The 17,313-nt window shown below is 40.4% G+C and overlaps 1 protein-coding gene across 2 annotated transcripts in view; it reads right to left on the reverse strand.

The window, feature by feature from the left end:
• Nucleotides 1–17,313, reverse strand: part of FBXL7 (F-box and leucine rich repeat protein 7) — a 319,270-nt gene that overhangs the window by 208,076 nt on the left and 93,881 nt on the right. For both annotated transcript variants that reach the window (XM_079796486.1, XM_079796485.1), the window contains exon 2: nt 11,811–11,900. In XM_079796486.1, coding sequence (XP_079652612.1) covers nt 11,811–11,900 — 90 coding nt within the window. The remainder of the gene's footprint in view (nt 1–11,810; nt 11,901–17,313) is intronic.

The following is a 17,313-nucleotide window of genomic DNA, read 5'->3' on the forward strand; positions in this document are numbered from 1 at the left end:
GCCTATTACTTATCACTACCACAGATAATGCATGCCTGGGCGCATGTGGAGATCTGATGGGGAAAGTTCAACGTAAGTTATATCTTTTGTTGCTAAATCGAAGAAAGTCCTAGTGACAAATGAAACTTCATACTACAGGATATAACTAACGTACAGGAATTTATAATATACAATATCATAAATTTTTAAAATCAATGTATACTGGTACCTTAAAAAATAAATTTTATCTATCTCTAACTTCACTAAAAGTTAGCTCAAAACAGCAGGAACCCTTTGCCTGATTCCCAGATTTATGTCTTGAATACATTTCTCCACTAACAGGTCCCAGACGCTTTGGGCATGACTAATTCTGTGTCTTGAGCAGGGTGGGGGGCAGGGGGGAAGGGGGGGAGTGGAACTAGAACATTCTTTTGTGGCCAGAGAGCAAGGATGTCAGTGCTGGAAGGACAAAGGAGACATTTAAAGATTTCCCACAGAAAAATCTGTGAAAAGTCAAGCATCTAAAAAGAAGAATCCTAGTATATAAAATCCCTGGGTCATAACGACCAGTAACAGGGGAGGCTCGACCAACCAGAAGTCAGTCCTGCAGTCAGCGCTGGGTTGCTATGGTGACTCAGCGCTGACTGCTATGGCAGCTGGCACTCTGACCCAGCACTGACTGCCTAGGGGGCTGAGGATCAGGCACTGAGGGAGGTCTTCAGAGAGAGAGGCAGAGTCTGATCTGTAGCCTCTGTGGCAGCCATTGACCAGAACTTGCCTCTCTTTCTCTCTCAGCCTGGCCAACAGCCGAGCCTCCATTTCTCTCCAGGCCTCCACCGGGGCTGCTGATCAGCCCCACCTTCCTGAACAGGCACCATTAATAGGCCCAGAGATCCTGATTGATATAGAAACTGACCAATCAGAACCAAATCCAGGTCAACTGTGAAGAGCCAATGGCTGCCTAGGAGGCGAAGCTTTTGACGCTGACTGCATAGAAACTGACCAATCAGAACCAAATTGGCTGGCAGAGGAGGGGAGTTGGAGGTGATCAGGCTGGCAGGGGAGAGCAGTTGGGGCAAGATCAGGCTGGCAGGGGAGGGCCGTTGGGGGCGAGATCAGGCCATCAGGGGAGGGCAGTAGGGGGGACCAGGCTTGCAGGGGAGGGCAGTTGGAGGGGACCAGGCCTGAAGGGGAGAGCAGTTGGGGGCCATCAGGCCAGCAGGGGAGGGCAGTTGAGGGGATGAGGCATGCAGGGGAGGGCGGTTGGAGGCCATCAGGCTGGCAGGAGAGGGCAATTGGGGGTGAGATCAGGCTGGTAGGGGAGGGTAGTTGGAGGCAAGATCAGGCCAGCAGTGGAGGGCAGTTGGGGGCAACCAGGCCAGCAGGGGAGGGCAACTGGGGGTGAGATCAGGCTGCTGGGGAGGGCAGTTGGGGGCAAGATCAGGCCAGAAGGGGAGGGCAGTTGGGGGCAATTGGGCCGGCAGGGGAGCAGTTAGGTGTTAATCATGCTGGCAGGGGAGCGGTTAGGGGGTGATCAGGCTGGCAGGCAGAAGCGGTTAGGGCAATCAGGCAGGCAGGCAGGCGAGCAGTTAGGAGCCAGCAGTCCCGGATTGTGAGAGGGATGTCCGACTGCCAGTTTGGGCCCAATCCCTGTGGTATCAGGCCAAAACTGGCAGTTGGACATCCCCCGAAGGGTCCCAGATTGAAGAGGGTGCAGGCTGGGCTGAGGGACAACCCACCCCCTCAGTGCACAAATTTTGTGCACCAGGCCTCTAGTTATTAATAATTGAAACAATGTGTTTGCAATTAGACTCAAAGAGAAAAGTTAATATAATTTCATAACTGAATATAAGTCATATAAAATACTGTTATACACAATAAAATATGAGCATAACAGATTGCTTAAATGTGTGCTAATTGTAAGTGTAAGGGAGTGTTAATTGACAAATTCTTCAGAAACTGGCTTTTTGTTGTTGTATCTTTGTAAGTTTAGGTGATTACACAAAATAGCAAGTGTAGTCTTGTCTTCACTGATTTCCATAGAAAATCCATTTTCACCAAGCGTTTTGTGAGTTTTGAAAAGATTGAGGAGATTTTCAGGGATACAGGATGGTGTCACCTTAGGAGCCCTACGCCTCACCATGCTGGAACATCTCCCCAGCTCTGCCATCTTTTCTTCCCATCCATCTCCTCTTTCATTCTCCTGGGCACTCCCTGTGTTTCCTTCCTTTGCAGCCCAGAATCTCTCTACTGTGCAGAGAAACCTGTGTTTCTAAAGCCCACATCACATACTCAAACACTGAAGAACAAAAGTCCTTCAGTGTACAGGTGGCCTACCCGCCCCGCCCCACCACCACCGAAGGCAGTCCCAGTTATGTACAGTAGAAATCCTCCTGTTACATTTAAAATTAACAGAAATCCTCCTGTTACTATCTGCTTCCCACAGACTGTTCTCCTTATAACAATTCTACACTTATCTCTTAAGGATTACAAATAATGTCTAAATTACTTGTTCATTAATTCCTACACAATGAGGATTTTCTACATTTTGTAAGTATATAGGATATAGAGAAATGCCTTTTAAAATACAGTGCTTTTCTCATTATTTGTTAATCAGCCTCACAGCCTTGGGAAGTGAGGACTTCCTGAGGAAGTTAGTTTATCCTGGGGAGGTTATTTCCTGGTCAAAGAGGAAGTAAACAGACATGTTAACCTGATTTTTAAGGTCAGACTATATCCATGACTGTAAATGTCAAATATTTCCAATAGCAGGATATTTATCCTCAAATATTTGCACACAACCTCCTCCACATTCCTTCTTGCCTTAGAGGGGTTCAGAAGTCTGATCATTAGTATAAATCCTTTTAAGTGATCCAGAGAAAGGTGGTGGGTACAGAGTGTCATAGAGTGATAGCCTGTTTGTCACTGATGTCTCCAGTTATGTATGATCCATTGAAAACCTAGTACAAAGTCTATGCAGCCACTTCGTAACTAAATATTTTAGTGAAAACTGGTTGTTCAAAACACTTGTGATCCTATTCAGTGTTTCCGGGAGGTGGTCTGTTTAGAAGCCTCCGCTTTCCCCACTCTTCACAACCTTACACACCAAGCTAGATCTTCCTCTCTGCCCTCCCACCTTCTACTCACACAGCAAAACACCAAGTCCCTGGCTGCCATGATGCCTACCCCTGCTCCCCATCCCAGCTTCTTCCTCTCCAATAACAGCACTTCTGTAGATCAAGTGTTGGGACACAACCTTATATCACCTGAATTACTATTTAACTATTTCCTAAGTGGTTACTTTCCCCAGCATTGCTAAGGTTCTGGAAGCAGTGGATTCTGCCATAAAGTCAAATTCCTTAGGAAACCAAATAGCTAACAGCAATATTATGAAGGCTGCTTGTTTAAGACAATAGGAAAGGATGGGGACTCAGAACCCATAGGGTGGATGTCCTACCTAATCCATTCAAGTAAACCCAAAATTAATTTTCAAGGAAAAGAAAACACAGCTGAAGGTAGGGATCATTCTCTGTGTGGCCAGTTTGTGAGTGACATACATTGTGTACCCCATAAATGCCCAGGAATGTATTTGAGCATAGATTACATCCTTTAATAAATTCCCATTGAATTAAATTACTGAAATTACGGATATTTTAGGAATAATACAAGCCTACATTACAAATACGCTTATTTGTACTTAGATGAACCAGAATGCCTATAGCTGGAATACATCAATTATTTATTGAGTGCTTTTTTTTTCAAAAGACAAAATGTAGGTGAAAGAAATGAACACAGAATAATTTGGCCATGGGATTAGAATATTAAAGATCTAATTTTTCTCCCTCCCAACTCTACATAAAGACACTGAGAGATTCTGGATATCTTAAGTAGTACTCTAAGGTGTCCTTAAACACACACATACACAGAAACCTAATTTCCTTCTGAGCCCATTAAATGACATTTTTGCCATTCTGGATGATCCATTTTGGAAGATAATTCCCTCAAGAAATTAAACTTAGTTCTTGAGTCTGAGATGCTGTTTAGAATTTCACTGTATATTTTTGTAGGCTTACATAACAATTTTGTGGCTACCTCACTGCTAAGCTTTCCACTGCTGAAGTTAATCATCAGATGAACATTTGACTTCTTTGTTAAACTGGGCAGCCTGAATCTGTAACATGCTCAAATCAAGATGTAATTGGTGCAATCTTTCAAAAGTCACCTAACTTACCATTATGCAGTAGCTTAAACAATACAAGAAACTTGGTCACGAAGCAGTGAGTTGTTCATTTAATTACCAAAACACATTAAGTTTCAACAGCTAAATCCTGGTAAAAGCTTTCCTCAAGGATCCTGAAATGTTCAGAGGCGGTTACATTTAAATTTTAATTTTTAAAGGCAAAGTAAATCTTTATACTAGTCAGTCATCACCTTCCTCGTGCACAGAGTAAAAGGTCCTAACACTACATTTCATGTTTCAGAAACCCTCCCTCCCATGAGGTCCCCTACCCAAACTTCCAACTTGAATAGGTATAATTTTATAACTACTTTTAAAGCTATTTCTTTAGTGTCGTTTTCTTTTTTCCAGTTCTTCACTTTTGATCCCTCTTCCTGTGTCATATGTTTCACTCTCTTTTCTCTTAGTCTGCTTCAAGGTATGTTCCAGTCTTCCAAGGCTCATGCTCTGAGACTGCTATCTTCTACTTGTATACATTTAAAATTAAAATATAATTCTTTGGCTTAGTTTTAAAGGGAAAACAAGCAATGTAACCATTCAGTACTCTTACATTATTACATACATTATAGACCCTACATCATGATTAACTTAAATGTCAATTTCAAACCGCAAGTCTTTCTAGTGTACTATGTTAAGGGTACAGTTATGTACCCTTAACTTAAAAATGAATGCCTAATATAAAAGCAGCTTAGAATATTGACTTTTGCTTTCTATAGCTAAGGATTTAAAAGCCAATTTCTGGCTTGACCGGTATGGCTTGGTGGTTGAGCATCGACCTATGAACTAAGAGGTCATCCACGGTTCGATTCCCGGGTCAGGGCACATGCCCAGGTTGGAGGCTTAATCCCCAGTGCGGGGCATGCAGGAAGCAGCTGATCAATGTTTCCATCTCTCTCCCTTTCTTCCTCTCTGAAATCAATAAAAATATATTAAAATATAAAATAAATAAAGTCAATTTCTGGACTATACATAGACCAATAAAGTATTTCCTTGTATACTATCAGCAATCTAGACACAGTTATGAGTTGGCATTTGAAAAGAAGCTTCTCTAAGTACTTTCAAGATACACTTTTATATAAACTTATAAAAACAATTAGTATGAAATCCTCAGTAGATTTTCATGATATTTACAAGGCAATCATTAAGCATTAACCTTAGAAATCATGGCTCATAGCCTATTTTTGCCACTTACCAAGTTTATATGACTTTGGGTCACCTTGATTCTTTCTGAGTCTCCCTGTTATCATCTGCCAAATGGAACTTTTATATCTACTTCTCAAGAGAAGTGCAACAGAGGCTGAAACAAAGGTGAATGCAATAATGCTCCTGAAAGTGCTAGAAAGAGCCCAAAATAGTGTGTTCCCAAAATATTTGCTCAATTTGTTGGATAATCAAACAGGCTTTTTGGAAAACAGAATCCACCTTGAATTAAAAGCATCATCTTTTTCTTCCTGAGTGATTCCTATGAATTTTGTTTGAGGGGTACACTCAAGAAGTAGAAAGAATATAATAAGACAATGAGAATACAAACAAAGCCAGATGGTTAAGAATTTTCAAAATAACTCTATTTAGAATTGGTCTAATTTGGGCACTGAAAACATGAGAACTCATGACTATATAAATAAACTGGTGATTTTAACTTCCAGGAAAAAGTATTACCACAGATTTTTTTTATAAATCAACTCATTTCACATGGCTCAAATGAAACATTTTAAAAATGACCTTCTTTCAGGGAGTTAAACAAGTAATTTCACAAATGAATCTACGGAAAGGCTAAGTTAAAGTCATGAGTTGTCTTTAAAAGAAGTGTTTCCATCTCCAGGTAAGAAGCAAATCTACTCTAGTAGGTTAAGATCTTTTTACCATTCGATGCAGATCCTCTCCTCCCATTGGAACTACTGATCTCTTTGTGCTCAACGATCCTTCTCAAACTTTTCTAAACAGCCTGCCCCAGCTCTGCAAGTAGCTCAAAATAGGCAGTTAAAAATCAGGTGGACAAAAAAGAATTAAATAGTTTCATGATCAGAAGGGAATGGCTTTTTTAAAGGCTATGCTTTTTCCTAATTTGACCATCTCTCACCAAAATACGATTGTGTCCAATTCCAGCTGGACAATTTTTAGGTGTACAATCTCGAACACATGTTTTTGTTTCTCTGTGCCACAGGTATTTCTTTGTAAAGTGGGATTATATTAAATCAGAAAAATGCCAAGGCCTTTTGTAGCTCTATGATTCTATGGTTGTCTTGCTTGATAACCAACATTTATAAACAGCCATTACACCTATAAACTTAGTTGTCATTGAATTCAATATCTGAACTTGAATATGTCTAAAGAACAACTGGATGAAGCTGACTCCTCATCAGCCAATTTGAGTTGGCCTTTGAACTGTTTCACCTTCCTCCAGCTGGAGAGAAGATTAAGTTTTTGGGATGCCACCCTTAAACCCACATCCACATACCCTCCATTCTGTGAAAGAAGTCCAAACTCAGCTTATTATTTTTATGAAGCATCTTCATGGTCTAACCCAGGGATGGAGACCTTTTTCCTGCCAAGGTCCATTTTGATATTTATGCCATCATTCAAGGGCAATACAAAATTATCAACTTAAAAATTAGCCTACTATATTTCATCAAACATTTAATTAACTCACCCCTAATGCCTTGGCAGGGCCAGACCAAATGATTTCTCTAGACGTTCCCCAGCCCTGATCTAACCCAAGACAACTGCTCTGACACAAGGCTGGTTGCTGTGTGCTCTTTTCCAACCATGGGCTGGACCTTACTTTCATAGCTAAAGGTCAAAGCCTATTCTTTCCAGTATACGAGATAACACTGTGTGGATGAAGATGACTGAAAAAAAAAGTGGAAGAAAAAGAACAAAACACAACTGGAAGGAATTATGCTGCATGCAGCTTACTATGTTGGAATGCAGATTTTGTTTGGAAAAATGGAAATTTTCCAGCTTTCTGCACTTGAACCCAAACCCCCTACAGTGTTAGGTTATCAGGAACTTTCTAGTAAACTGTCACAAGAAATATAATGGGCATTAAAGGAAGCCTATACCACTTATCAGGGAGAAAGCACTACAGGCTGCCAATTTCTTAAAAGGGGCGTGGCTTTAGAGTCACAAAATTAAAATTCACAGAACTTTTGCTTGAGGCTTAGGACAAGAACACTACTATCGGGTCCAATATACCATTCTTTCTTGGGTCAAAACCAAATTGTACCACCATCTATGCCCACCATGCCAAGGTAACAACAGCCTTATGACTCCAACTGGATTAGTGGGAACATTAGATAGATAGCAGGGGCGCAAGTCCTTTAGTAAAGACACAGGGTGAATAAATGGGATGCCTCAACAATTAGAGTTGGATGCTAGAATACTTAAAGTCTGAGCTGAGGTTAGATACTGTCTAGAAAAAGCTAAAGAAAAAAAAAAAGAAGTTTATAAAACCTGTGGGTCTATAATTTCTTGTGTCTTCAGAGTTTCATTGGAGAATATGTACTATGGTGAATAAACCTCTGACCAGGTACCAAGTGCAAATCTATAAACACGAATCCAAAGACTCATTATGATGGCTGTCATGCTAGTTCTGGCCCCAAGGTCAGAGCATCTCAGAGCAGCATTTAGATGGCAGCCCTGCATTTCATACTCATCCACTTACCAGGTCTTCTGGCTCTTGCTCACGACCTCCTCCCAGAGTTGGGAAACAGCATGTGCAAAGGATAGTTTGTGATGGTTTAGATACAAGTGTGAAGGTCCTGAGAAACAGCAGCTCCCCCAACACCCTTTTTCATATACACAATCCAATGATTTCTACTAAATTTACTGAGTTGAGCAACTATCACTGTTACCTTAGACACTCAGTTCGAGTGTGGGTAGCTGGCAGCACGGTGGGCACAGCCCTGGTTGGCCACTTCGGGCAGGCTGCACAGGGCCTACGCAGAGGATGCAGGTGTGTCGGGAAGTAGGGGTTCCCTGCAGACTCCAACAAGCTTCCCTGGAGTACTGTATCTAGCCTCAGGAGGTGGGCTAAGGACTTCAGCATCCCTAGATTTCCTGCCAGGTCCTGCAGTCACCTCTTCCTCACTGAGCCTGATACTGTCCAGTCAGGGAGCACCAGGGAGTCTCCCCCATTGGCCAGGTCAGTGCAGGGGGAGGTTCTTACACTGAGAACCTGTCTCCAAAGCAAAGCCTGGAGACATGCTTCCACAACATGCTGTATTCTTTCTAGCCAAAAGCTGGAAGGATGAATGGTTATGGCCCACGTAAGCCAAAAGCTAGAAAGATGAATGGACAGGGCCAGAGCAGACAAAAGCTAGCAAAATAATAGGATAGGAAAAAAAAGTCCTCCCTTCCCTCTCCCTATAAAAATTGTGGGCTTGAGCAGGAGGGAGGAATAGTCTTTGAGACAAGAGTCCGCCACTATCCTAGGTCATAGCACCTGAATAAACCTCTTTTCTTTTGCACCAGAACTTGTATCATGAGTTTGGCTTTCATTGTGGCAGGCAGCCGAATCTGCATTTCAGTTACATCACCACAATGTAATTTTAGAACACTGTCATCTCCCCAGTAAGATCCCTCATGTTTGTCTACAGTTAATCTTTGTTCCTATCACTAGCCTTAGATTAAATGAAGGCTATGAGAGTGCCCCTCCCTTCCCTCAACTCCCACATCCGAAGTTTATCTGCCATCATATATTGCACAGAGTGGTTACCTACATGTTTTCTAGTAAGAGACAATGCCTGTGACATTAGCTATCTTGTGAAGTTTGGACACAAATACGCGCGCACACACACCACCATTACCAACAACAACAACCACCTTCCCCATCCAGTCAATCAGGGAGAAGTCAGTCCCACACTGCTACACAAGGCTTCCAACTCAGTTATTAAAGGTATAGACAGTTTTCAAAGGCTGAAGGAAAATTGAGTATTATCCTCCACAATAGATATTATTCTTAGAAATCAGTATCACTCAGGCCTTATAACTGAGGATCCAGGCTGTGCTTCCTGAAGACAATACTAAGGAATTCAGAGGTGAAATATCATAAGAGGATTGAGGAACTGAAGAAAATAACCATAATCCAATGGCTTCTGGAAGTATACCACTCACTCAATATTTTCTTCGTATCAAAGTTTAAGCATAGTTCTAGAAAACAGTGGGGAGAGAATCAGAGAAGCATTTTTAAGTTTGCTCCTCTGTAGCATCTCTAAGAAATCAAAATACACCTTCTGTTTCTTAGCCAGAATGTTGTGTACAGGTGTTTTCTGGTAGGAGGAAATGCACACACACACCATCAGGTAAATCTGCTCTATGAAGTTTGGAGGATGTGATAATTGCTCCGGCCCCAGGACTCTGTCATCCCTGCATTAAGAAAGTTAGCCTTGGCTATTGCGCTTCCATCTTGAAAAGCCAGGCTTAAAATTGCTTAATTGTAAGCAATATGAGACCAATCATGCAGCAAACATCTCTAAAATACATTTTAATGTAACTAATACCCACACCTAATTTATTGTTTAACACTTTTAAATTTTCATTAAAAACATTAGCTAAAAGAATTCATGCAAACAAATAGAAAAACAATACTTTCTTTTATAACTTTTCAGATATGCAAAATATATAATGAATGTCTTTCACAAGGATGGTGTTCTTCCGCTTAAGAGTTGGGAAAAAAATTCCATACTAATTTAGCCCAGTAGCTAAAAATTTCGTTTCATATGAACATCACATTTTCCCATTTTTCTCTCCTGATTTTACCCACAGCATGATAGAGAATGCATTCTGATAAAAATGTACAAAATACTGGCTGGGCCTACAGCAAAGGAAAAGGCAAAATAAAATAAAAATTGTAAATCACTAGAGAGTAATTTTAGGCATAAAAAGCAGATTTTTTAAATGCATGAAATCCCACAGTCCCTTCCCCCAACCCTTGCAACAGAGTTCACATATTTTTATACTTTCTATTTATGAAAAGCAGAAAAAATACTAACATAACTTAAATCCAGATAGGGAAACACAGAGGGACTATTTAACATATTTTTAACTTTCTACTTTCACAGCCACTCAAATTAGACAAAGGACTGTGACAAAAGTGACTGTAAAATAATGGTGGAAAAAGAGTGGTAATATTACAAAACATAGATTTCTGATTACAGAGGATCATAAATAAATTACATTGAAGTGATTTCCATTTTGGCTTCAAAGAATGAATGCCTCAAAAGTGAACGTCTAGAATCAATTTACCTGATTCGCACATTACCTTAACTGAATTTCAAGAATGATCTAATGCCCATGTTTGAATTAACAGGCAGAAAATTAAAATTGGATTGGTACCTGACACTTCATTGCACAGAGAAAAACGCCCCAATCTGTTTGCCTTACTGTGTGGGTAAAACAATGTTAAAGCATTAAACACAAGGGACTATAATCCAGTTATAAAAGCTACTTATGCATCAGTCTGGGGATAATTAACCCACAGAAGGTAATTCTGTGCTACTTGAAACACACCAAGTCAAAGAACACCCGAAGAGAAGATAAACAGCAGAGGAAAGGCATCATCATGAATGCATGAACTGTAGCACAGATCAAGAGCGGTCACACAGCTGAGATGACCAACATCAGGCCATGAGTATGCTCCCCCACATCACAAGCAGCAGAAAGTCTGCCTCCAAAACAAAGACTGGAGACTGTTTCCGTAACACGCTGTCTTCTTGAGGAAAGCGGGCTTTATACAGTGTCATGAAAATCAGGTGATACCTTCCAAAGAGTCTTTCATTATAAAAGGCATCGATATATTAACACTAGATCTTCATTCGACAATTACTTTAGAAAGTACTCTTCAGAAAACAAGTCATTTAATTGTGTTTAACATTAAAATGAAAGGAGCTGATTCCATAACAGGGTCAACTTTCCTCTAAATAACTACCACAGAAACAATTATTTCCACACTCAAACAAGTAAGCAATAACTCAAAAGCTTCTCAACTAGGTATTTATTGGGAAGCAGTTGAATTCCAAGATGTATTGTAACTACGTATAGTCAGATTCTTCATCAAGAATATCAATGTGACCAATCTCTGTCCTGATAGGCAGGATTTTTTCAATTGTTCTCTAAATAGTCAAACAAACCTCTTCTCCTACTATCAGATATTGGTGATTAGTAAGAGGTCTACAAAGCACATGACTATGACCTTCCCATTGTCACAATCCTGAATGCAGGTATGCCTATTCTGAAAGTTCTTGCACAACTTTCAACTTCAGCATAAGGATTTTACAATCAGAACATTTTCTATACTGAATATATATATATGTATTCATAAAGGCTTCTCCAAAGTCAGCCAGCTATATTTTCACAAAATAATAGTATTTGCCTTAGAAATGAGACACTTAAATTCCATTGCAACAACTTTAAGGGACAATGACAGCAGCACAACAAAAAATAAACTCGGGAAAACCTTTGCCTTCTCATTTTTAAGACTTTCATATGCTCCCACTTGGTGGAACAGAACTCAGACTCACACATTTTATTTGCCTTCCAAAAATAGCCAGCACTGTGAAGAGAGGGCAAGAGATAATGAAGACCAGATGCCTACCTTCACTGGTAGCCACATTCTTCTGGGCTTGGGTTGGTGTGTGATCTGTACTTGAACTCACGTCGGATGAGATGCTTGAGCTGCCTTTGCCTAGAGAAAACAGAAATGAGCAGCTTTTGGGTTTTGTAATTTCAGAACTAGACCGTGCCTATCACTCTGTCCCATACCAGCCACATCGCTTGTTTCCAAGAAAGGGCCAATAACACCAAGAAAGGAGTTTATTAGGTTTCTTGCCTTATGCATTAAATATCTTTTGGGAAATGCCTGACCCATGTCAGAGTAAAACTAATGTCTTATTATAATCTTGCTTGACTATAAACTCCGACAAGATTATAAAACATAGTCAAATATGATAACGTAATATAATTTTGGCGTACATGTGACTAAGAAAGTACATGTGCGAAACACATCCACAGTATTGATTTTTTTATTTGCAGCTATAAACTGCATTTTCCAATAAAGGACAAATGCAAATCTAAGAATGAGGCATTATCTGAGGAGCAAGAGCCTACTTGCTCCAAAGAAGCTCTATCACCTTTAAAAAATTCCCTGTTTTAATAAGTTCTTTTTTTAAAAAAAAAAAAAGAAGAAGAAGAAGAAAAGACTGTGTCATTTTTCTAATGCAGTAAATCTTAACCAGGGGTGCTCCTCCATGCAATGGGACATTTGGCAATGTCTGGTATCAATTTTAGTTGTTACAACAGGGGAGGGTATGCTCCTAGCACTAGTGGGTAAGGAGCTAGAGACATCTTACAATGCACAGGACAGTCCCCTCACGACAAAGAATTATCCAGCCCAAAACATCAGTAGTGCTGAAGTTGAGAACCCCTGATCTAAATAATCTTACTTCAGCTGATAGCTCAGTTTGTACTCTTCTGACTTTTGATATGAGCATATATAACATTATTGCTAAATAGTCTCTAAAATTCCATGAAAGTCCAGAAATATGAACCATACTCCCTGCCTAGTGATGGAAGTGCCAATGACCATGGTGAGTGGAAATCCAAGATAACGCCCATGGCACCTGCTATAGACTAAATGTTTGTGCCTCTCCAAATTTCATATTCTAAAGCCTAATCACCAACGTGGCGGTATTAGGAGGTGATTAGCCTTTGGGAGATGGTTAGGTCATGGGTATGGCACCCTCATGAAATGAACTTGTGGAAGAGACCCCCCAGAAAGCTCCCTGCCCACGTGAGGAAACAGAGAAAAGATGGCGTCTATGAGCCAGGAAGCGGGCTCTCACCAGTCACCTTGATCTCAAACTTTTCAGCCTCCAGAAATGTGAGACTCACATTTCTGTTGTTATAAACCACTATAGATAGTCTCTATGGTATTTTCTTGTAACGACCAGAATGGCTTAAGTCAGTGCCCCTGCCCGTGGTAATCTGTTCCCCTTGAGCATGGGCAGGACCTGCAACTTGCCACCAAGCCACGGAATATGATGATGGTAAGAGGATTAGAATTGAGACAAATTCCATTGCAGATGGGAACTTGCAGATGCCATTAAATTCCCTAATGAGTTGAATTGAGTCAAAAGGGAAATTATTCTGGGTAGGCCTGACCTAAACAGATAAGCCCTTTACAGGAGTCTGGAGGAGAGACATCCCACTGTTCTTAAAGAAGCAAGTCAGCATGAGTCCTAAAGCTGCAAAGTAATGAATTCTGCCAATACCCACGTGTGCACGGAAGAGGACTTGAGCCCCCGATGAAAGCCCAGCCCTGGCCAGCATCTTGACTGCAACTTTGTAAGACCCTGAACAAAAGTCCAGCCCAGATTTCTGACCCAAGGAAAATGAGATAATGAATGTATCTTGTGTTAAGCTGCTGCTAAATTGGTGGTGATCTGTCATGTGGCAATGGAAAACTAATATAATGACCAACCAGTTATAGCACAATGAACTCTTTTCACTACACAAGTTATGATTAAAACTCTTACAAGCAGCTGAGAAACACTGGTTTCCAACAGTCTTCCCTACACAGTGGTATACACCCCAGTTAGGTGGCAGAAGATTACAGGCTAAAAACAGAGTTGAAAAGCACCAGTGGGCAATTTAAAGAGCTTCGGGGACTTGTTTGCTAATGCTGAGAATAATGGAACAATCCAAGTTCATGGGTGAAATCACCTGGGAAGCTCATTGTGATTGATGACTCTGTTATAACAAGTCTGTTATTCCCATCATCCCTGCCCATTCCACATCCTCCTCCCTCAGAGTGAGCCACAGGGCAGTAACTCTCCATTAGTTTATGTCTAGCCTGCCTTTGTGGTCGCCATTCATCTGCCATGGTTGATCTTTGGAAGGGGTTGACATGTTGGACTCGATACCTAGTTAGAAATATGTCAAACTACCTCTGACCTCAGTCTGCTGCCCCCTTGCTTTTTGACCTTGGACATTCACTTCCCCTCCAGGAGGCTCAGTGTCCACATCTGGTGGGGGAAATGGGGAGATGGATGGACTAAGTGATTTCTAGCAGTTCAAATAGTTTATGATCCTATGAGTCCATTACAGAACTCTTCAAACCTGCAAACATTCCTTTTCAGTAAAAAAGCATTATTGGGTACCACGGATATACAGACTTAAATTATTTTTAGTATATTGTTACTTAGTGATGCACAAATGGGAAACTAGAAACAAACTCCATATGTGTTAGCTCTGATTCAACAAAAAGACAAAAACAAAGTAACCAATTAAACACAAAAACAATAAAGCCCATAAAATTCCAATTAACACCATTAATTTAATGTGGCAGATGATGTTATTTTGCCTACATTAAATTGCCTTTCAAAACATGAATGTTGTACCGGCTGCTAAAGCCCACGTTCTCTTGCTTCTGGCATATCCTTGCTACCTCAGGCTGCATGAGGACTCAGCCTCTCTGCTAGAACTCAGAGAGTCCTTCCTGCTGCAGCACGATGCCACCTCAGTTGACCTTCACTTGGTCTGACCCTGTCATTCATGTTTAATTGTCTGCTCTTCTTTCATTCCTTATTGGCCCATAACCACAGAAGCAGAACTCCTTCCTTAAAAGACAGGTACCAACTTGGACAACATAACCATAAGGCAGGACTCTGTTATAAAGGGGAACCAGTACACAATTATTATTTTTAAGATTATCATCAAAAGGAAAGCACAAAATAAAATAACAAATTTCAGAGGAAATTCTCAGACGGGTCTGAAAATGTGTATGCAGACCTCTCTGAGGACCACAAACTCCAGTTTAAGAAATGCTGGTGACTGAAGAAAGGAAAGAAGATCGGGGAAACATAATATTACCAATGATATGTATAATAATAGCTAACATAGAGTGTGCATGCTGTGCTGTGGACTCCAGTAAATACCTTAGGTGCATCATCATATTTTCAGTATGCTCTATGGCTGTGTTTTTCAATCATATTTTATTATTGCCCTCCCCCCAAGGATACTTTTAGACTTTTTCTGCAGTTACTCCCACAATAAAACTGTAATACCACAGACATACTGTGCATATATTATGTGCTGTGTGTATATCTCTGCTTTTACATAAAATGCTTAAGAGTTTTCGCCCCCAATTTTTATCCCTTTGAGAGTAATATTGACGCATTGAGAATGTATGCCCATCAATAAGTACAATTTTAAATGCCTGGCTATTTAATGATTTAAGTAATTATGGAAAGTAAGATAATAGAGACATAAATATGGTCTATTCTTGTTATTCATGGTAGTAATATTCTATAAAGTCACTACAAACACTGACAAGGCTGGATCTTTGCTCTGAAGGGAAACACAGGACTAGGAATCTGCGACCCTCTGGTCACTTTTCGTCACCCCCAACCTTGTTTTGGGTGTATTTCTGTTTGAAGACATCTTATTCAATGTATTTTGTTGATTCATTAACATTCAACTCAAGGCAGCCGCACTGTAACTCATGCCTGAATGAAGCTTATTTAACACGTGTAAGGCACATCCCAGCCTTCCTGCTCATAAGAACCACAGATGGCTCTTCAGCATGAGGCAAGGGGGCCATTTTAAGTAGCGAAATCATCAATAAACAGCACAAAAATGAAAAAATGTGGCACTAAATAGACAGCAACAAAGACACCAATTTACAGCATGAGAGCTGAAACCTGGAGGCAGCATGGGGCTTGTTTAACCTCAACTCGGAACGTGCACATTGGACAACTCAAAATTGTCACCACACTGCACATGAACGACTATTGATTTGGGGGTTACAAATAAATTTTAATGATTATGCAAATTCACAACTACGGGATCCACAGATAGTAAGGACTGACTGTAGATGATCTTGTATTAAATATGGCTTCACAGTTTATCACCCGCCTTCAGGCAGACTGCAGTGGGTAGTATAGGATCTAGAGCAAGCATGCCAAGCTCAAAGGCTAACACGGGCCAAATAAACAAGGTTTCAGTTTATGTGGGCTGCAAAAAAAACAAAAGATTCAATTTTCATAGAAACGTAGAGACATGCTGAATACATAGGGCTGAAATAAATGAGTAATCATTAATGAGTATTGGTTGTGGCCGCATGCAGCCCATGGGCCGAAGTTTGACATGCTTGATAGAGTGATGAGGCTGGGTTTACATCTAAATCTGCCACTTAGAAGTGTTGGGAAAATTATTAAACCATTCTAGGCTTTATTTTTTTTAGCTATAACCAGGGTAGGGAAAATCAATTCTTGCCTCATAGGACTGTTTTGAGCATTAAATAAAATAATCCAGATATAGCACCTAGGATAGTGCACTTAGGGAATACTCAATAAATCTTAGTATAATGGGGCTCATATTTCAGATACTATTAACATGCTCTGTTCTTTAGCCTTGTTTCTGGAAACATAACCAACACTCCAGGGAGTTCAAGTGGACAAGGAAAAGGTGTGTATATTGTGTGTGTGTGTGTGTGGCGGGGGGGGGGGGGGGGGGTTCTTACAGATTAAATGTTACAGGAGGAGCTCATAGGAAAAGAACTGGGTGATATTTGGCTTCCAATAGCCAAAATCAGAAATGTACAATATGCAAATGTTCTTGCAAGACCAGCTATTGGATTAGGAAGGGACTGCCTACATTTCTCAACTTCAAATAGTGTTTGATTAAATAACTGGCCATGTTGACACATGAAAATGTCCATCACACTGTCAGACTCACATGAGTTTAAGTTCCACATTTACCACTTTTAAACAAGGTGGTCAGGAGAAAACCTGTCAAACGCTCTAAGCTTCATTGTTTTCATCTATAAAACAGGAATAAAAACAAACAACAAACAACTACCTATTTCCTCTACTAAAATGGGGAACCCACTTTCAGGTTTGTTGGAGGTTATTATGGGTAAGAAATAATTTATGGCTTGTAAAGCATTCAATTATGTGCAATGCCAGCGACAGCCCACCCTGCAATTGTTTAATATTGACCCATTTGTCACAGTTCGATTTGTACCAGGAGACAGAAATGAAATTTAAAACACTAATTGCTGCTTTACTATTGTTTGCACATAGTATTCTATGTGCATA

The sequence above is a fragment of the Cnephaeus nilssonii genome (assembly GCF_951640355.1).
Source record: "Cnephaeus nilssonii genome assembly, chromosome: 2".
NCBI lineage: Eukaryota > Metazoa > Chordata > Mammalia > Chiroptera > Vespertilionidae > Cnephaeus > Cnephaeus nilssonii.